The 21,159-nt window shown below is 32.4% G+C and overlaps 2 protein-coding genes across 5 annotated transcripts; one reads left to right on the forward strand and one right to left on the reverse strand.

The window, feature by feature from the left end:
• Positions 1–1,130: 1,130 nt before the first annotated feature.
• LOC145323981 (uncharacterized) lies at positions 1,131–4,520 on the reverse strand. Of its 3 annotated transcripts, none has more exons than XR_013881157.1 (3): positions 4,060–4,520; positions 2,765–3,635; positions 1,131–2,588 (listed from the first exon to the last, which is right to left on the reverse strand). XR_013881157.1 is itself a non-coding variant. In XM_080166608.1 (2 exons), the coding sequence occupies exons 1-2, from the start codon at positions 4,473–4,475 to the stop codon at positions 3,269–3,271; spliced, it is 783 nt and encodes a 260-aa protein (XP_080022734.1). In that variant the 5' UTR covers positions 4,476–4,520; the 3' UTR covers positions 1,131–3,268. The 3 variants fall into 3 exon arrangements, 1 of the variants encoding a protein (XP_080022734.1); XR_013881158.1 differs by having other exon boundaries at positions 1,131–2,279; positions 2,457–3,635; XM_080166608.1 differs by having other exon boundaries at positions 1,131–3,635.
• Positions 4,521–6,382: 1,862 nt separating this feature from the next.
• LOC145323982 (uncharacterized) lies at positions 6,383–21,124 on the forward strand. 2 transcript variants are annotated; one of them, XM_080166610.1, is made up of 12 exons: positions 6,383–6,486; positions 6,790–6,924; positions 7,324–7,397; positions 8,160–8,275; positions 10,338–10,395; positions 10,689–10,784; positions 11,124–11,226; positions 11,516–11,594; positions 12,182–12,330; positions 20,180–20,236; positions 20,512–20,631; positions 21,008–21,124. In XM_080166610.1, the coding sequence occupies exons 1-11, from the start codon at positions 6,448–6,450 to the stop codon at positions 20,599–20,601; spliced, it is 996 nt and encodes a 331-aa protein (XP_080022736.1). In that variant the 5' UTR covers positions 6,383–6,447; the 3' UTR covers positions 20,602–20,631; positions 21,008–21,124. The 2 variants fall into 2 exon arrangements, with proteins under 2 accessions (XP_080022736.1, XP_080022735.1); XM_080166609.1 differs by having other exon boundaries at positions 20,512–21,124.
• Positions 21,125–21,159: the final 35 nt, after the last annotated feature.

Here is a 21,159-nt window from a genome sequence, read left to right on the forward strand (position 1 = left end):
TGGCCTCAGAAAAAAAATGTCCAAAATCGACCCACCCTATTATATATTGTATAATTAATATGTATAGAAATGGCCTTATTTTAGTGATTAATATCAGGAATATTTATATAAATTTCGACTTTTAATCAATAGTAAATGTAAATAGTTATTAAGAGGTGGAAAAATCCCTTAATTTTTATTGCATTTTCGAAATGAAATATTTTTAAAATCCTAATTGTAAAATTAGTTTTTGTAGATTTTTAGCATAATGTAAGTAGAGAACTTTTTTGCGGTATGGCTTCAATTCTATGATCCATACCAATCATTTTATGAATTCAAATTTACGGAGTGTACCAAAAATTTCTGTTATGTAATAGTAACGTTGTATTTTTAATTCATCATGGATTTTATTTTTATCGTATTGCTTTTATCTTCAAGAAAATTTGAAAAAAATAGAAAATATTATAACAGCTTTTTATTGTTTTCGTGTTTTTTTTTGTGGCCAAGGTACTTTATAACTCACTTTGTCCATGCGTACATTAATATTAAGATTAACACATTGTGCCTAATCTTCCTTGGAATCCAAATTTAAAATCCAGGTGATAAAATTATCAACATAACATTTAAGAAGTTGGCGTCAGAATAGATTTTAATATGTTTGAAATGGACGTTCTGTTAATAGTTAATGTTGCTTATCTTTATCTTTCTAAATTGTGCCTTATTGTCGTACAAATCATCATGTACAGTTTGAAATAACTAATGATCAGATGAATCCGTTACACAAATCGATATAATATTACTTGGATGTTGCAACAGATTTTCATGTAATCTGATAACGTGATGTTCACAGCTGGCTAAAATAACGATATCCCCCATCAAACCCCTTTACACAATCCCCTCCTACTAAATGAACTAACTGACCAATAATGAGGTACATATTAGCAAGCTAAACTGACAACAAATTTACCACTGTCCAAGATATCGACGTATATCCTATATCCATTGTTACGGACGTCTTGACAGACCAACCATAAATTTAGAAAAGCCTTGCTCTTAAAAAATATAGAAAATAAATCAAAATAACTTATTACTACAAAATTAATTTTTTATTCATATTTTTTTCTCAGCTAATATAATTATAAAAATATAAAAATAAATAGGGTGAGGCGGGGCATTACCGGTAATTTTTTTGGTTTTTTGAAAAAAAAATGGGGTAAATATTAATATTTTTAAATGGGACCAAGACCATTAGAAAGCTTACAGAAACGACTATCAGGTCCTAATAGGACGTTATCCTAGGACTTTTAGAAGTTTGTCATAATTGGACTCAAAGAAATTACCGATAAATGCCCCACGGTGGGGCATTGTGGGTAACGTCTTTTCAACCTAAAAAAAATCGATGAAAAACGGCCAAACGGCCAGTCAAACATAAATAATCATAACTAGTATAGGTTTTAGGGATTATCCACAAAAATTTTCATAAAGATCGGACTATTCCTTTTATGTCAAAAATCATTTTTTTTAAAGACGAGAAATTTTGATTTTTTTTTCACAAAAATTTTCTTAAAAAATAAAATTTATTTTTTTTATATAAAAAAACCTGTTCTATTCACTTTTTGGCCTAATTCTTAAAAAGCCCATATTGAATTTTAGATTTTACCAAAGAAAACCTGAAAATTGATCTTAAAAATCGAATTTTTTTTCGACGTTACCGAAAAATACCCCGCGCGAACTTTGGTCATTTTTGAAAAAAATATTAACTCTACATTTAAGCTCTCAATGGATTTGGAAAGAGCGGGCAATTCTTGGTTCAAAAGGTTTTTCCGGATCAGTTCTAGGTCTTACCAATTTTTGTGTAGGTCGATCTTTATACACCTAGGTGAAAAAATTTTTGAAAAGAAAAAATTTTCGTCCGACTTTGAGAACCAAAAAGTACCCTTAAAATTCATCTCACAAAAATTTCATTTTATACTTTTTTGTAGGCAATTTAATAAGGAACAAATTTGCTTTTATGTTTTTTTCTGTCAGTCGATTAAAACATGGAGAAAAATGTCATTTTCTGAAGGTGGGTCAAAAATTACCGGTAATGCCCCTTACCGGTTAATGCCCCGCTTGACCCTAATATAGCAGGTACTTGGTTACTCTAAAATTGTTGTTTTAAAAATTAATTTAATAATACTTAATGTATAACTAAAATTGTTTACATTTGACAACATATTTTCTTAACGTTATAATAAAAGTTTTTCAATTTGAAATAGTGTATCTGACAATTTTATACGAGGGAGGGACGGGACATTGGACTGTAAATTATCATGGTACCTATCTTTTTCTAAGCAAGTTTTTTCATTCTTTAGCTTTAATACTGAAGATGCTTGATAGGTGGGTTCAAACAAAGTATCCAAACTTCTTAACCTACTGTTTTGATCTACAGAATGAGTAGTTTTGTTTAATATCATTAGAGATGTAAATTAATTTACCATCCATTGTCTCATAATCTTATCTATTGTATTTACATTTGACATAATAACAAAATAACAACAAGGATAATATAAACGTTTCAATATGTATCTGACAATATTAGAAAGACCAGGGAGGGAGGGGACATTGGACTGTAAATTATCATGGTACCCGCATTTTTCTAAGCAGATTTTTTTCATTCGTCAGCTTAATAGAATGCTTAGGGTGCTTGATAGGTTGGGTTATACAAAATATCCAAACTTTTGAATAATGGTTGTTATCTACAGGTAGTTTTGTTCATCATCAATGGGGATGCAACTTAATTTACCGTCCATTGTCTTATCCATTACAATGTATCAATAAAATATCAATGTTATTATGAGGTAGAATATTATCTGACAATATGAGAAAGATAAAGTTAGATATAAATATAACCTTCAATGTACAATTTTATATCATTTTAAAAGATCACATTATTATTTAGGTATTATAAAACAAATAAATTATTGCTTCAATAGTATGAAATAAACATCTTAATGATAAAGACTAAAACTATTTTTTTTCTAGTATCATATGGCTATAAACGATTAATTTCCGGTGAATTAAAAATGCTGAAAAATGATGCATAGCATTGTATTACAGCCAATTTCGACGCATACAGTTAAAAAAATACAATATATTAATACCAGTTGTGTTAGCCCTGAAGGTCGTACCACGAAGTCTCTAATATGATACGATAATTAACTATTATGTATGTTATTCTTGAACAAAAAGGACTGTCTTTATTATTTTAAATACTTTTTTATGTAACATCCTCTTGAATATTTCGAATCTACCAAATTTTGTTTCTAAGTAAAATGACTGCTGATACAGCAATTGCAGCTACAATGCTAGCTCCACTAATAATCACACTACGCCTAACTTCCTCATTTATCTTGGTCTGAGTTTTAAATTCTTGCAATTGATCCATAACATTGCCAGTCTGTCCTGCAACATTCTCCCTGGGAAAGGGTGCATCAGGTACAGGTTTGTCCAGAAATTGACACAGTCTCTGCCAGCCCTCGCCAGTCTTAAAGATTAACAATTGCTGCTCAGGCACCAGGTGCCGGACGGCAGCATTATGCATTTCATACTGATACTTCCAGCATTCAGCACTCCACGGTTGTTTGTCCCAGAATATACCTCTGGACGCTGTAGACCTAATGACAGGATTGTTAAAAAGCCGGGTTTTTTTTTGTGAGTTAATTAGAATTCCTATTATCTAAAGTATTAAGCCTCTAGGGGCGCAGCAGCTAGTGTTAAATAAAGGCCTTTAAAATAAACTATATAATTGTTTTAGACGTACAATTTAATTATGATCAGAACAGAAGAGAATGAATTTATTTGTCTATTTTTAAATGTTTCTTTTTTTAAAACTTCCAATTTCTAATTTCTAGTTATATTATGATATACAAAAATAGATAGAAAATCAAAATATTTAACTGAATAGGTATAAAAACAATTGTAGAATTTTGTTATAATTTACTAAATTTATTTCTAGCATAATATAGAATAAAACCCAAAAATCGCATATTTTTATATTCTACCCAAAACTCACAAAAAAAACCGGGTTAACAACCATGCCTTATAAAGCATTGTTGGCAAAGCTTTGCAAATCTGGCATGAGTCCTGCTAAGATACGGCAGTAAATCTTGATACCACACTCGGTGCTTTTCAATATTATACAGAAACATCTTGGAATATGAATTAAACCAGACATCAGAGGATTCTCTCTCCATCAAAATAACTTTGGCATCTGGAAAGTGTTTGAAGAATGTGAGCCACATAGTACAAGCTGGCTGATCTACACATACATCAACATCTTTGTAGGCGGCCATCAGCTCAGCAGAGTTGGTAACACCATCCATAAAGTCAACAAACTTATCCATGTGAAGATCAATATGCTCCTCTAGGTCATACACTGTGTATCCAAGCTGCCTTAAGGCCTTGGCCATGGATTTTGTCCCAGTTTTGGGGAAACCTGCACATATAATCTTCATTTTTACCCAAGCTATTATTGAACAAATATAGGGTTCTAGAATAAAAATTCTGAAATATTTTAACATTTAAAAATAATGGGTTATTAATATACTTTAGTAACAATCAAACTACAATATAACGATTAGTTTGCTATTTCAGTTTGACTGACAAGGAACCAGAATTACCAAAGATCATTATTGTAAATTTAAATTGGTTTTTGATATAATATTACTATAATTATGTTACATCTTGAAAGCAAGATCAACTAGGTATATAAACTATTATTTTTGGAAAATTTTCATGAAAATTCAAGCTAGAAGAATAATCATTACGAATTACAATTACTTCAATTAATAATTATTAAATTGGGACAAAAAAAAAACGAAGTAGTTAATAAGTTAATTTATATAACATCACAACTATTCAAAGAGATAAACTTTTTTTCATTATTTAAATAATTTGTGTTAAGAATATCCCAACATCTAGTATTACAAAAAATTTCCACGAATATTGAAACAAAAATCATAAAATAAATACCAAATTTGTTAGTTCGGGCCTTCGGTTTTAATTTTATCATTTATTTATTATCCACGAAAGCTGTCTGTATTACGATGCGATAAATAGTTATATTATTATTCATAGCAGAAAATAATTCAAATAAGGAACACAAATGGTTTGTTTACATTCTTTACAAAATTTAGCGCGGCATTGCGCAGCAGTTTTAAAAAATATAATTTTATATTTCCCGCATTTTTCTGAAATTATTAGGTATTGCGGATTTTTTTTTATCGTGAAAATGAAAATTTGAGTTTTCAGCATCTAAATGTGTAAAAATGCGCAAATTTTCAAGAAAAAACAACAAAACTGTCGCTCTCGCTCTCCCCATCTCTTTCTCTTTTACTCTCTCTCGCTATTTATCTCTCTTTCTTTCTTTCTCTCTCTGTCTATGTCTTTCTTTCTCTCTCTCTCTCTCTCTCTCATTCTCTCTCTCTCTCTCTCTCTCTCTCTTTCTCTCTATCTATCTATCTCTCTTTCTCTCCTATATTAAAAAAGAATAAAAAGAGATAATTAAGTTTTAAAAACTGTGCTAATAGTTCCTAAAACGGCCGCTTGGAGTTTTCCTAAATTAAAATAAAGTTGCCAAACCAAAAAATATTTAGAATTAAAAAAAAGAAAAACAACTAAAAATTTTTATTTATGGCTATAAAATGCATTTTATGTTTTTTTAGGAAAAATATATTTTTAATATTTTGAATTTGGCAACCTGGTGTTGGTATTAGCAGCAGGGCTAAATAGGCTCCACCATGTTTATTGTTGCCGTTTCTTTACCTTGCCTAATCTTTCTTTGTTTCGAGTGATTTTGTGTTAAAATCGTTCTATTTTATTAGTTTTAAATGATATTTGTCAATTTTTGTAGTATTTTTATAGGATTAATTCATAATTTATTAAAACAGGGGTGTATATTAACTAATTTTTCTGTGAAAAATACTTTTAGTATTTCGTTCCTAACATCTTAGAGGGCAGTTATATAGCTTTAAACCATTCCATGACTGAATCTAACACGAAATAGCACAAAACCTAATCAATAATTGTGTAGTTTGAGCAAAATTACGCAAAACTTAGCAAGATTTTAACTGACAAACAAAAAAGTCTTTCTACATTATAATATATTAGGTTAAACGCTTTATTTATTTTACAGAAATAGAGTTATAAGAGTTAGAAAATTATATTCAGAATTTGATTTTGACAATACATTGAATTAAACACTATATTGCATGATAATGATTACTGATGTTTTATAAACAAAATTATCCCATCTGTAGAGATTAAAACTATTGGTTGAAAAATATAGACGTAGTGTAATGCTATAATATACCTAAAAGTAACCATATTTTGAAGCTAGCGAATTAGAGTTCGTGTTAGAATCCTTCAAGAATAATTTACATTCGATCCCAGATGACTTTTTTTTATTTCACAGATTGATTAATAAAAATGTATTCACTTCTAGCCAAAAGAGAAAAAGCTCACCAGGTATTGTCACTGTATATAAAAGACTAGCAAATCAGCCTCTAGGAGCACTTGAGGTTGGGAAAGGGGATAAGTCGACTCCCACCCTTTATTTAGTTGTAAAGATAGGTATAAAGTAAAATTTTTTATATAGGGGGTCGTTTTTTTCTTGATGATACCCACGCCTTAAATAGTTATAAACCTTCCCAGGACCTATGAGAAGCTACAATGTAATGATAAACTTTATCGTTTAACTGTTAGCAAGAGCCTTTGGTACAGACATACACACATACAAAGATCGTGTTACTTACTGTTTACTTTATTTAGGACAGTATATGGTCTTGTGATTGGGGATTATTTCGCCAGGAAATACCCGCCAAACCTCAGCCGCAGGCGGAGGGCGGGGAAAATGGTGAAAACGGCGAACAGACAGAAACCCCGCCACCAGAGATCATAACTCAGGTTGGTACAAGTGATTTTTTTCTATATCCAAGGTTTTTCTGTCCATCTGTCTCTATTTTTTTTATCTGTATTTGTCTATCTTTCAATCCCTATTATCTTTGAGCCTTAATTAGCATCTATAGAAAAATTATCCATCCAGATAATTTGATTTTAGAGATAAGATAGAAGTGAATTATTCGTTTATTATGCTAGTCATTATTAACAGATATTAAAAAAAAACCTACTGAAAAGCTATCTTTTGTTCTTTATTTGTCCTGAAAGTTAGATATTTACCTAGGTAGGTTAGCTGGTTAGATATTTCGTCAAAATGACCAAAATTTCCTAGGTTCCTGAGAAATTTTTCTGGGGTTTGTCATTTGAACTGATTTTTCAATACCTACCTAATGGTGTAATTTTCAGGATAAAATAGTTACGGGTGGTTTAGATGATGTTGTCAAAATTTGGGATTTTACAGACGGCGAAGTTATAGAAAGGTAACAAAAGCAGTAACACAAGAATAACAACGTCCATAGGATAAAAATATAGAAATTTTAAGATAGCTAGGAATGAATTTTATTATAGAGATCAATACTCCATGAATCAGATACAATTGAAATTGTCTATACTTTGAACCTCAATTTACGAGATCTTTAGAATAATCACACCTCCCTTTTATTCAAATAAAGGTTGTTTTTACGAATTCTTCTTTTCCATACATTCCATCAAATTTAAGGAGAAAGGGGACATAGGACTTTTTCCCAATTTTTTTTAAAACTCAATTTCACAATAGTTCTCTTGGTACTTTTTAAAAATCTTGATTGGTTCTTTCTAACTAGAAGTGTTCAAACTTTTCAACCAATAATTAAAATCTATGGAATGGGTAATTTGAAATTTTGTTTTTCATCGTTGATGACTCTCATTAACGGCGTTATCCTCTTAGAAATATTTTTTTCAATTTTCAAAATCTTTACCCGAAAGAATTATGACTCTGGCAGAGAACAACTATTTTAGGTTAGGTTTGGTTATAGGCAATAGGCATAGCGTCCGCGGCTAGGCAGGCTAGGGTGCCGAGCGCTGCGGCCAGAGTTCATAGTTCTGTCGGTTTTGGGATAAAAATTTTTAAAATTGAAAAAAAATATTTCTAACTTATATTAACTTATCTTACAATGTCTTTTACCGTAGGAACTCTGATCTAACTACAGATCTATCGTTAAGCTTATAAATCTTTTTTTTTATGTATTATTAACATTTTCCAGACACAAGTTGACTGACCACAGCTTGGGTGTTGTGAGTGTGAGCATCAGTGCGGATGGTTCTAAGCTTGTTTCAAGCTCTCTTGACTCTGCCATCCACATCTGGGATATAAATACAGGTACAGGGATCTATAATTCAAGGGATTTGGGAAAAAATAAAAAGTAGCATAAAACTATAGGTACCTAGGGTAAAGCGGGGCGATCTCGGTTTTGAGGTGAAGTCGGTATTTTTTTGACCACCTTCATTAAATGACATTTTTCTCCAAGTTCTAATCGACTGACAGAAAAAAACATAAAATCAAATTTGTTCCTTATTAAATTGCCTACAAAACAGTATTAAATTTTTGTGAGATGAATTTTTAGGGTACTTATTGGGTCTTAAAGTCGGACGACAAAAAATTTTTTTTTCGATTTTTTTGCTTCGGTCGGAAAAACGGTAAGTTGGACAAAAACTGGTAAGAGCTAGAGCTTAGACGTCTTCAGGGGACTTATTAAGAATCTAATAGGCTATCCATTTCCGTTTAAAACTTTAAAAAAGCTTGTATAGTTTTTTCTTAAATCGACTAAAAGTGAAGCGGGGCGAATTCGGTTTTTTCACTTTTTATACTAACTTTTTCAATTTTATATAAAAAAGTGAAATTTTCGAGAAAAATAGTCAAATTTCTCGTACTTAGAAAATTTTTTTTTTTGTAGAAAAAATTGTCCGATCTTCACAATTTTTTTTGTGAATGCTCTTTATTACATTTAGCAACTTTAACCTTTAGGGCATGCTGTAATTAAATCAATATGTCATAGGTTTTTTGAAGCTGGAAAATCGACCACAGATTTTGCCAAACTTTTCTCTTTTTTTCAACTTGATTTTTTAGGAAATTTTGCTAATAGAACTAATTTTTTTTTTGGCCAAATCTATTCAAAATTGCCTGAATTTTAAGGATCAGGCCTTTAAAGTCATAAAAAGTTATTTTTTCTAGTAGTATTTTTATGTTTTTTATCAAAAAAATTTTCGGAAAAAAAAGTCAAATTTCGCGTACTTCGGAACAATTATTTTTTTTGGTAGAAAAAATTGACCTATCTTAATAATTTTTTTTGTGCATACTCTTTATTACATTTAGCAACTTTTACCTTTTGGGCATGCTGTAATAAAATCAATACGTCATCGATTTTTCGAAGCTTGAAAATGCCCTACCGCGACTTCGCCTCAAGGCGGGGCGAAGTCGGTGCCGTTTTAGAGATCAATTTTGACAAACTTCCCAAAGTCCTAGGTTTACGTCCTTTTAGGACCTGATCGATCTTTCTACTGGTCTTGGTCCCATTTAAAAAAAATAATTTTTACGATTTGCAGGTTCAAAAAACCGAAAAATACACCGAGTTCGCCCCGCTTTACCCTAGACTTTGTTTGAAAAAAAGTAGAATAGCCTGATCTCAGGACCTCTAAGAAGCTTCACTGTAAAGGAGAAAAGTAAAGTAGCCTAAAACCATACCTAGACTTATGTTTAAAAATATTAAAATAGCCAAAACTATCTCAGGACCAATTATAAGCTTTACTGTAAAAGAGATCCATATCTGTTCAGTGGTTAGTGTTCTTCGTTACAGACAAAAAAGCTTCCTATTTTATATGATAGGATAGAATTTAAATAGTATAAAACCATCTCAGAACCTATAAGAATCTTCACTGTAAAGGAGAATCATATCAGTTCAGTGGTTAATGATATCCTTCGCTACAGTCAAATAAAGCCTAATACTTTATATGATAAGATTGTTAGAACTTTCATAAAAAAAATTCACAAAACTACAGGGGTGTATATTCTACATGGGATCCCCTGCTCAGGGGGGGGGGGGGGATAAAAAATAAGTGGTTGGAGGGAAAAAAAATGTAAAAATTTAGAAACTGAAAACATTTTTTCCATTTCCCCCCCCCCCCTCCTTGGTGAAAAAAAATAAAGAAATGTGTGGTAGTAGGGATAAAATAAATAAAATATAGAGTTCTTTAAATATTTTTCCATAGGGGGTACTTGGTGAGAAGAAAAAACTAGGGGGGGAAAAAAAATTTAAAAAATTGTAGCAGGGGAAAAAAAAAATCTTGTACAGAATATACACCCCTGCAAAACTAACAAAATTATTTTTTTTTATGAAATCTTGTTACATAGTATTAAAATATTAATTCTTGTATCAATGTTCTAGGAATGAAACTACAGACAATTGAGAATGGCCCGGTAGACAGTTGGACAGTTGTTTTCAGGTAATTATAGAGCAGATTTTAACCCAGAAATATATGATGGGGGGGGGGGGAGATATCTAAAACACCATCGTCAAATCTAGCTAAAATGCCCATATTGAACTATTTAATCAATAGGGTGCCTTCCCTCAAAGGGCCTGTCGAACACAGAAATCCCCCTACTTAATTTAAAATTGAAAATAAGGGTGTGAGTGTTTTTTTTTCTTTTTACAATACCTAACCCCAGCAGGTCGCTCTATTCTTGAGGTGGGGGGCTACTGAGTACCTAATATAACCTAGCCTAACTATCTATTAAGTCCTGATGGGAAGTATGTAGCCTCTGGCAACCATAATGGCAAGGTTAACCTGTACAGCGTAGAAACTGGAAAACTGGAGCAAACTTTGGACGCCAAGTAAGTCGTTGTTTTTATGGGTAGAAGCGAAGCTTCTCTGCAATTAGGACTTGTTTGTTCGTCAGTGGATTGCAATTTTACTACGCTTTAAAATCCTAGTCTTAAAAAATAAATACCTACCTACTTTTGCTTTAAGGTTTGAAATTGATAGGACAATTCTAAAACTATGAAATTAAGTATAAAAATAGTTTTTTACACCTTACGGACAAACAGTCGAAAAGCTATGCTTTTATTTAGAATATTTTTGTTTCCCTCGAAGAACACAGAATCTCCCACCAATAGGGGGTCAGTGTACGTCAGGCACGTGAAGGAAAAGCACCAATAATTTTATCTGTTTAGAGGAAAGTTTACACTGTCAATTGCATTTTCACCTGATATGAAGTATTTGGTGAGTGGAGCTATGGACGGAATTATTTCTATATTTGATCTGGAATCTAAGAAGGTAAGGGATCTAAGTCTTCGGTGAGGGGGGGGGGGCTTAATAGGTGTTTAAAACTTTGAAACCATTCAATTCCCTCCCTTAAAAAATGGAAAAGGAGGGGAGAAATATGTGAAAAAATGTTTTCAGTTCTCTTAATTTGTATGTACATTCCCCCCCCCCCCACAACCACATATTTTTAATTTTTTTACCCCCCCCCCTTTAGCAGGGACAAATTTGCAGATTATACACCCCTGCATTGGTTTTCGAGCTTCGCTTATGTGCATGTTTTCATCCTTGATTATTTTTAAAGGTGAAGCAAAGTATAGAAGAGCATGCTATGCCCATAAGAACCCTCGCCTTCAGCCAAGACTCACAACAGTTGTTGACAGGTATGTAGTCCCCAAAGTTTTTATAGAAGAGTATTCTATGCCCATAAGAACCCTCGCCTTCAGCCAAGACTCACAACAGTTGTTAACAAGTAGGTAGTCCCCAAAGTTTTATAGTAGTCCCCAAAGTTTTTATAGAAGAGCATACTATGCCCATAAGAACCCTCGCCTTCAGCCAAGACTCACAGCAGTTGTTGACAGGTAGGTAGTTCCTAAAATTTATAATAGTCTCCAAATTTTTATAAAAGTCCCCAAAGTTTTATAGAAGAGCATGCTATGCTCATAAGAACCCTCGCCTTCAGCCAAGACTCACAGCAGTTAGCATTGGCTTTACAACTTTGGAAATTTATATTGAAAATAGATTGTTTAGTTTATTAAGTTGAGTGTCCAAAAGTTTCAACCACTAATTTTAATCTACATAATTAATATTTTTGTGTATTATCATTGGAGATAAACATGAATTAAAGTACCTATTTTTTCCCTGGACCTAAAAAAAGCTCTACTGTTAAGGAGAACCATATCGGTCCAACACAGGCGGAAAGACATTATATTGTTTTAATTTTCTATCTTACTAACTATCTATTTTCTAGGTTCAGATGACGGGCATATAAAGTTATTCAACGTGTCCAATGGAACCTTGTTGTGTACAATGTCTGGCCATACGTCATGGGTTCTATCCCTCGCATTTAGTCCGGATGGGGAACATTTTGCCAGCTCTAGCTCAGATAATACGGTCAAGGTAAGTAGATAGGTAGATAGATAGATAGATAGACAGACAGTAAATAGACATACAGATAGATAGACATACAGACAGATAGACAGACAGACAGACAGACAGACAGACAGACAGACAGACAGACAGACAGACAGACAGACAGACAGACAGACAGACAGACAGTTGCTTATATTAGTCTAAAGGAGGGAGGAAACATTGGACAGTAAGTTTTACTTGTACCCAAAGTTTTATAACCAAGTTATCTTTTTATGTAAAACTATGGGTTTTTATTGAATTTTGATTGGTTGATTCCAGTCTAGCAGTGCCCAAACTTTTCAACGAAAAATTTTTGTTTACAGAATGAATGATTTTGACTATCATCCTTGCGAATTTACATCAATTTAGGTGAATCCTAAAATGGTGGGTCCGGCTCTCTGGCATATCTCAATTTTGGCGAACTTAAAATTTTGCAACGCCTTATTAGAAACAAAATTAATTTATATTTAGAATATATACATTCTGTATTAAAAAGCAATTAAAATTATCAAGAAATTTAATTTTGTATAACAAAAATATCAATTTGATTTTAAAAATTAGCGATGACATCGCAGACAACTTCGTATGAAACTAATGTAAAAATTCGAGTTACTTCTAGGATGTCATGACACTTTTTTTTAGTAGCGAAGCTACTCTATTTCCAAAATGTCCATCTATACTTAACTTTGTCATAAATGGAGTAGGGGAAAGGTGATTTTCTCAGCTACTATTCAAGATAGACACCTGAAACTTATGACACCATTCATATAATCATTTTTGAAAACAATGGCAGTTGTAGGTAGCTTTACCCCTTCCTTTTTTGAGTGGGGAGGAGGGGGACGGGCATTGAACGCTTCCTTTAACCTTTTATATCATCCTCTATTACAGCAAGAAGGTTGTGTGCATATTCCCTGGTTGTTAAAAAATTTCCGACTGTAAGTCGTTACCTTGATAAAACAAACAAATAAACTATTAGGAAACCATTGTTTTAGAGTTCCTCAGGTGTTTTCTATCTAATTTTATGTGTGAGAGTCCACATCTCCATCCTTGGGGTTACAGGATGCAAACAAACAAGGCAGGATCATGCAGGTGAAGAACAAAAATATTTTTTTTACTTAAACAAAGCTTTTTACATTACCAACATATTAAAAGATCCTATAGTAGTCCATATCAATTTAAAATATAGGGTTTAAAGTCATTTTCAGGTTTTGGGTATGACCTGCATAAAACTTTAAATGGCTCCTATGAAAGCACTTTTAGACTAAGATAATTTTATTTTTAAACTCCAAGCTTAAACTAACATGTTAACATGACATATTAAAATGTCATAAAAATATGCCGCTATTTTCCCACCAACCGCTAACTGCAGTGGCAGACAGCTTCCAAGTACACCACTGAAGTTTATATTTTGAGAATTCTAATACAAAATAAACTTTTTTTTGGAAAAATTGCTCTTCTACCCTCAAAAATAAAGAAAACTACAGCAGCTTAAAATTTAAAAAGGGCCTAACAAGGATGACAACATCCATAAGTAGCGTGGCACAAAAATCGTGGATGGGAATACATACAAATAGAATGAAAGAGTAATCTTTAAAATTAAGAAAAGATTCACTGGAAAAAATAAACACAAAACCTTATTTTATTTTCTATAATGATTGACATACCAACGGCCAAAGTAAAGGGGGGGGTTTTTAATGCAACCATCTCGTAATCAATGTATAAATGGCACTTAGAATTCGAATTTTGATCTGAAATTTTGCATGAGGAACCCTTGGTAGGTCTATTTTCCCTAAATTGATTAAAAAGTTGGAAAAGTAACGGCTATCGGCTGCTGGCTCAGACGTATAACTGTTTTGGGGCTTTTTTTAGAGCAAAATTATCGATAAAAACACCAATAAGTTTTTTAAAAATTTCTAGTACTAGCTGTTTAACAGCTAGAATCGACTAAAAAAAAGCTTGTAGAAGCTATATAATACCAAGAGTATCATTTTTAGACGGAATAATTTAAAACTATCATTCAAAAAGTTGATTCCTCCGTAATTAAAGGGCGAATATAGGTTCGATATGATATGAGCTTATATCAAAGGTGCCATTACATACTTTTAGAATATCTATGCCAAATTTAAAAATTCAAAAAAATCCTTAAGTAGATTTTGCAATTTTCTGTTTCAATTGAACATATAATAAATGAGATTGCCGACAAAATCGTTTATTTTAGCCCTTTACAAGACTTTTTTTGACTATTTTGCTTAAGTTTGATTGACTATTACATTGGCACGCACCTTAAAAGATAATTTAAATGTTTATTATTTTAGATTATATACTAGTTTATTTAATTTTTTAAAAAGCATAAAAATAATTTGCGTAGAAAGGCGTCAGGAGCATTGACAGGGTAAATAATACATCTTAAAGTTTATTTTCTGTACAGAGATCTTTGATTAATTCATGATGATATAAACAACCCTTCTGTACGCATTTTCAACACACACACACACGGCCACAAAAAAACAGGGATTTGAAATCATTCTTCCTCCAAGAAAATTTTATCGATTAATTTTTTTTACTTTTTACATTATTTGATGTTTTTTTTTAACTTTTAAATAATTTACTTTATGAAGGTAGAAGGAGGGTATATTTACCCCTGATTAATTGGTTTCCACGTTATTACGACTATCATTTAACGAAAGCTTTTTAATTCAACCTTGCCACGAAGCCTTGTGTGATGCTAGGGTGTTTGAGTTCTTAGGGAACCACACTAATTCCAAATTTTTTTTTCGAGATTGACGGGTTTTAAGCTATAAATAGACTTATACAATTGAATATGTCAATATTTTTAAGTTATTTATAATCTATGGAATTGCACCTTTGATATAAGCTCATATCATATCGAACCTATATTCGCCCTTTAATGATGGATATGCCCTGAAAATAGCCAAAAACCGGCTTAACGGCTGAGCTACCAGCCGTTACTTTTTCTAACTTTTTATTTGATTTAGGGAAAATAGACCTACCAAGGGTTCCTCATGCAAAATTTCAGATTTAAATTCGAATTCTAAGTGCCATTTATACATTGATTACGAGATGGTTGCATTACCCCCCCCCCCCCTTATATGCTGGATTTAATTTAGATATCAATAACTAAAAAAGATTTGAAAATCGGACCATAAACACCAAAGTTATGGTGAAAAATTTGAAAAATACAAATATAGCCTAAAACCTGCTAAAAAGCAGACTGACCGCTATGAATGTGTTAAAGTTAATTATGCTCGTTAGTATTGGGAATGTTGACAAAAAGTTTCAGCCTTCTATCTGTCATAGGAGCCGAGAAAATCACGTTCCCCCCACTTTGTCTCCAACCGAAATACGGACATTTTGAATTATAGAGTAGCTTCGATACTAAAGTAAAGGGGTAGGAAATACAGAAATTCTTTATAAAACAAACACTCTTTTAGACGGACTAAAAGACATTTTAAATTATAGAGTAAATTGCAAACAAATAAAAGATTCATTTTTCAGCTCAATTTGTTCCTGCAAACATTTAAAAAAAAGCCTTTCTATAATTTTGATCGGTCCCCCCGCCCGTACGTCCGTCCATACGAATTAGAAAGTGTAGCAACTCTACCAAGAAAGTCTGTACGTTCATTTAACCCTTAACGGTTTTCTGTGTGTTAAAGATAAAGAGCCCATACTGCTTGACTTTTTAAGTGTGGGTATGACACATAACTGAGAGTTGAAATTTTTTTAATATCTCCATCCTGGCGTGCACAGGATGCCAGCAAACCTGGCAGAGTCATCCAGGTAAAGAACAAAAATATTTTTTTAAATTAAACAAAGCATTTTATCTTACCAAAATACTAAAATATCCTTTAGTAGTACATCCTCATATTAAATACAGGTGTTCAAGTCAATTTCAGGTTCCAGGTATGATCCTGCAGGTCCTGATCCTCCAGGTCTCCAGAAATCTTTAAAAGGCTCCTGTGGCCGCAATTTTTGACTTAGAGACTTCAAACTTTAAACTTAAGCTTTTCTTACATGTCTACATAATGTATTAAAATTTCATAAAGATCCGCCGCCGTTTTCCCGCCGACCGCCGACTGCGGCGGCTGGCAGCTGCCAAATATAGCTGCTGCCGCTGAAATTTATGTTTTGATATTTCAAATATAAAATTTACATAAAAATAAACATTTTCTGCAAAAAAAATTTCTTCTAGCTTCAAAAATAAAAAAATTACATCCGTTTAAAATTTTTAAGTAAAAAAGGACCTAAAAACAAAGGTTGTTAAATAAAAGGGTGAAGGAAGCAAAAATTGACTTTGACTTACTTAAGGTCGGAAATTCATCATAACACAGGGGACTTGCACAAAAAAATTTAGCCCTCTAGCTCTAATAGGATCTGAGATAATAAGGGGGGGCGTTGAACGCCCCCCCCCCCCCCCGACTGATTAAGGTGCGGCAAGGGGCCCGACTGTTAAGGGTTAAAACATGCTGATTTGTAACTTTTTTGACAACATTTTTTGTATGAAATAATAATTTAAATCGACATTTTAGAATTGTCCTATCAATTTCGAATTTTTCATAATGATTCCTATGACAGTTAGGCTTAATTTAGAACAGTTTTGTACGAATAAGAAAGCGTAGCAACTCTATATTATCTATCAGAAAGTCAGTAACTCCATTAAAAGATGCTGTTTATCCTTTTTATCTGGTTTTTGGAATAATGATTCCTAGGAAAATAAGTTAAAGTATTATAAGCAAGGCATCTCTATAATCAAATCCTAAATATGAAAGTATGTCCTTTTACTGATTCCTATATTTATGCAATTTTACAAAAAATGTATGTACAATTTTGTTTAGACTTGGAAATTAATGTTCGTAATTTATTGTTTGACTGTCCTTCCTTCTGATTTTAGAGCTTTGATTTTATGGATGTTGTCATCCTCGTTTTACTTTAAAGTGAACACATTTTATATTCTGCGAATAAATTGACGCCTAAGCTAAAGTCACCCGTTACTGTTGAAATGAAAGATAATCAGAAATAAAATATGATACATGTATAAAAAATCAATATTTTTTATATTTTTATTCTCAAAACTGTTTAATTAATGGTGGTGAATTAACCACTTTTTGGTACGCCCCCCTTGAAACGCCTCTATTATTCTACATTCAAATTGATAATAGTACACAATGTTATTAGGTACATTGTTGTATTGATTTTTTAAAAGAAAAAAGAAATTTAATTTTAAAAGATAATTTAATAACAACCGTTTGAGATTATATTAATCAATAATAATTTTTAGATTTTTTCGTTTAATTAAATTCTTTGAAATTTTGGCGATAGTTCTCAGTGAGTAAACATATAAAATGAATGTTGTTATATCTTTTTGACTTTAAACAAATGCTTTAGTTAAGACAAATTAGTTGTACCAAATAATTTTTTTTAGTAGAAGAACTACTCTATAACTCAAAATTTTAATGTGTTCGTCTGTAAGAATTGGTATTTGAAAAAGCTAAAGATTTTAACTGCTATATAATAAAGATGGCTAAATTTTTATGGAAAAATTATGGTTTCCTCAAAGGGACTAGTTGAGCAAAGAACACCGCAAACACTCTAAATTACAAATAAATTGAAAATAATGAATTCGGAAATTTTTAAAGTGAAGCTTCTCTATAATTATGGTCGATCGGTCAGTCTGTCTGTCCGGCCGTGACGGTTAGCTCTTTTTGTTAATTTAGACATTTTTTCTTATCAATTAAATAATTTTGTATGTTGATTCCTATATAAGTCAAATACGATTTAGGAAGCATAGCATCTGTTAAGTAAATGTTACTAGAATTTCTGTATGTCCATTTCAAACATGTTGATTTAAAATTTTTTTTTGCGATAGTTGGCGATAATTGAAATAATGATTCCTAAGACAACATTGTACAGTGTTTTAGCCGAAGCTTCTCTATAATTAAGTCCTAAAAATGTAAGTATGTCCCTAAACAGTATCCTATATTTAAGCAGTTTTACACTCTACAAATGTTGATGTGCGTTTGACCTACCACTTCAGATCTTTGCATTTATGGATGTTGTTTATGAAGGTTTTCATAAAATCATAATGTTATTATAATTTACTTTATATGCACAAATTTATATCCAATAATATTAACCGTTCCTAACCTCTCTGGAGGGCCTTAACCCTGTCAGGATTATTTAATATTTCCTAAACTAATCTAACTCCACCTAACCTAACCTAACCCCTGGGAAGGGGGATAAATCCTGGAGGGTTTCTGTTATAACTAACATAACTAAACCTAACCTAACCTAATTTTACTGAGCCAAAGTGAATCTAACCCCTGCGGAGGTTTCAAACCCATTAGGCTACTCAATATTATCTGACCTTACCTAACCTTACCTAAACTCTGCAGGGAGCCCTAATCCTGCGAAGCTACTCTATATTATCTATTCCTATCTAAATAAACCTAACTTAACCTAAACTAACCAATGCAGGGGACCCTAACCCTTTTGGGATACTCAATATTAATTAAACTAGCCTAACCTTACCTAATTGAATCTAAAATAGCCTGACTCCTGGAGGCAGCTCTAACCCTGCTGGGTTACCCAAGATTATCTTACTAAACCTACCCTACCTAACCCTATCCTAACCCCTAACATAACGGGTCTACTCAATATTACCTAAATTAATTAATTATCTGACTTAATCTATCATAACCTAACCCCTATGGATGTGCTAACCCTTCAGGGGTACTTAACATTACCTAAACTAACTTAACATAGCCTAACCTAACCCAACCCATGTGGAGGGCCCTATTTCAGCGGGACAACTCAATATAACCTAACCTAATTTAATTTAACCTTGTTTAACCTAATCTAAACCCTGTGGGAGGCCCTGACCCTATGGGGCTACTCAATTTCATCTAAACTAACCTAACTAAACGTAACTCAATCTCTGGAGGAGGCCCTAACCCTGTGGAGCTACTTAATTTTACCTAAACTAATCCCTGTGGAGGAGAGCCCTTACCTTGTTTAACCTAACCTTACCCGTGCAGGGGGCCCTAACTCAGCGGGGCTACTAAACTTTACCTCACCACTGCACTGTGGAGGGCCTCCAGGGCTTTAATCTGATAATTTTTCATTTTTAATATCCGATGAAAGCTGTCTATAATACGATGCGTTAAATAATTATTACTCAGCTTTAAAAGAAATCAGATTTCAAGTCTTTAACTTCCCTCATGTCCAATTGTTGAAATTTTGAAAGTTTTTTAATCTGCCGTTTGAATCATATTGTTTGTTACATCTATATTTAAACCTTTAAAGATTTTACTTTTCTATATACCATTTCAAAATTAATTTATGATATACATTATTTAATATACAACATTTAAATATAATTTTTTTATTTCATAAATAACATTTTCTACTTTTCATCCCTATTGTCCTTAAAGTGTTAACTCAGTATAAACTTTGTACTTTCCCCCCAACTAATTTATCTAACTACGCCTTCCACAATACAAAACTGTATAAAAGTCGTAAGAAATTAAGACGGAAAAATCTCGAGATATTTGTCATGCACGTAATACGTGGACCCACCATTTTAGGGGTCACCTCAATTTATATATCGATCATTGTCTTATCCCTTTAGATCCCTGTATTATACTAAGCTTACAGATTGCTTCACTGTGGATAAGAAAATCAATCCTTCCCCTTATTTAAATGAACATTAAATAATTCTAAACATTTGGACAAACAAAATCATGCTTAACTAAAGACATAGAAAGGAGGGGATGGTTCACTCCAATATTATTTTATTTCTTAAATTTGTTTTTTCTTTTAGATCTGGGAACTATCTACCAAACAATGTATTCACACCTTTGCTGAACATACTGATCAGGTCGGGAATAGATAGATAGTTATATAGATAGATAGAAAGACAGACAGACTGATAGATAGATAAATATACTGAGAAGGGGGGGGGGGGGAGTAGGGAACCTTTACCCTCCAAAGGAAAATATACCATAGAATAAATCCCCCTTTCCCCCAAATTTTTCTTTTCTTTTGAGACTAAAATGTAAAGTGGAAGGTCGAATTATCCATTCCCTCCTTACTCAAGTGCCCCTAGAGGCCTTTAGGGGGCGTAACCACTAGTAACTGTTAACAATATTATAGGTATGGAGTGTAAAGTATAACACTGACGGAACCAGGTTGATCTCAGCTTCAGACGATGCCTGTCTTAATGTTTACTCTATTCCTGTTTAAAATTATTATGTTTTGGTGCTTTCCCTCAAAGTGCCTTCTTGAGCAATGAATCCCTCCACCCCCTATTATATTTGTATTATATTAAGAGAGATGGGACAATGTGCTGTTTATTACACTAGGTAGTCTCCAAAGTTTTATTATATCGTTTTTCATTCTTTCAACTTTGGGGACTTTAGTGAAGTTTGTTTGGTTAGCTAGGTGTTCAAACGTTTCAACAACTAATTTTAATCTACTGAAGGGTTGATTTTGTAAATCATCATTGGAGATGTATATCAATTTATCGGCCATTGTCTTATCCCTTTAGATCCCAGATTTGTAAACAAAAAAAACTATAACCCACTTATTTATAATTTATTTAAAAATAATGGGGGTATGGGGGGTTCTATGCTCGACTAGTCACTTTTAGGGAAACCATTTACATTTTCTTTATATTTTTATACTGCTATATCATCAAAAGTACCTTTACCAACAAAAAACCTTAACCTTTTTTGAATTTCTTTCAGAATAGACAAAAATACAAAAATGTTGAAATTCGCGGATTTACTCAGTTAATAGAGA

The sequence above is a fragment of the Acartia tonsa genome, chromosome 7 (genome assembly GCF_053477335.1).
Source record: "Acartia tonsa isolate MP-2025a chromosome 7, ASM5347733v1, whole genome shotgun sequence".
NCBI classification, from domain to species: Eukaryota; Metazoa; Arthropoda; class Copepoda; order Calanoida; family Acartiidae; genus Acartia; species Acartia tonsa.

Coding starts and splice junctions, on each gene's coding strand:
- LOC145323981 (XM_080166608.1), bottom strand. CDS start 4,475: ATGAAGATTATATGTGCAGGTTTCCCCAAAACTGGGACAAAATCCATG. Junction 3,636..4,059: donor TGCCAACAATGCTTTATAAG/GCATGGTTGTTA, acceptor TCCTGTCATTAG/GTCTACAGCGTCCAGAGGTA.
- LOC145323982 (XM_080166609.1), top strand. CDS start 6,448: ATGTATTCACTTCTAGCCAAAAGAGAAAAAGCTCACCAG. Junction 8,276..10,337: donor CATCTGGGATATAAATACAG/GTACAGGGATCT, acceptor TCAATGTTCTAG/GAATGAAACTACAGACAATT. Junction 20,237..20,511: donor TTGCTGAACATACTGATCAG/GTCGGGAATAGA, acceptor ACAATATTATAG/GTATGGAGTGTAAAGTATAA.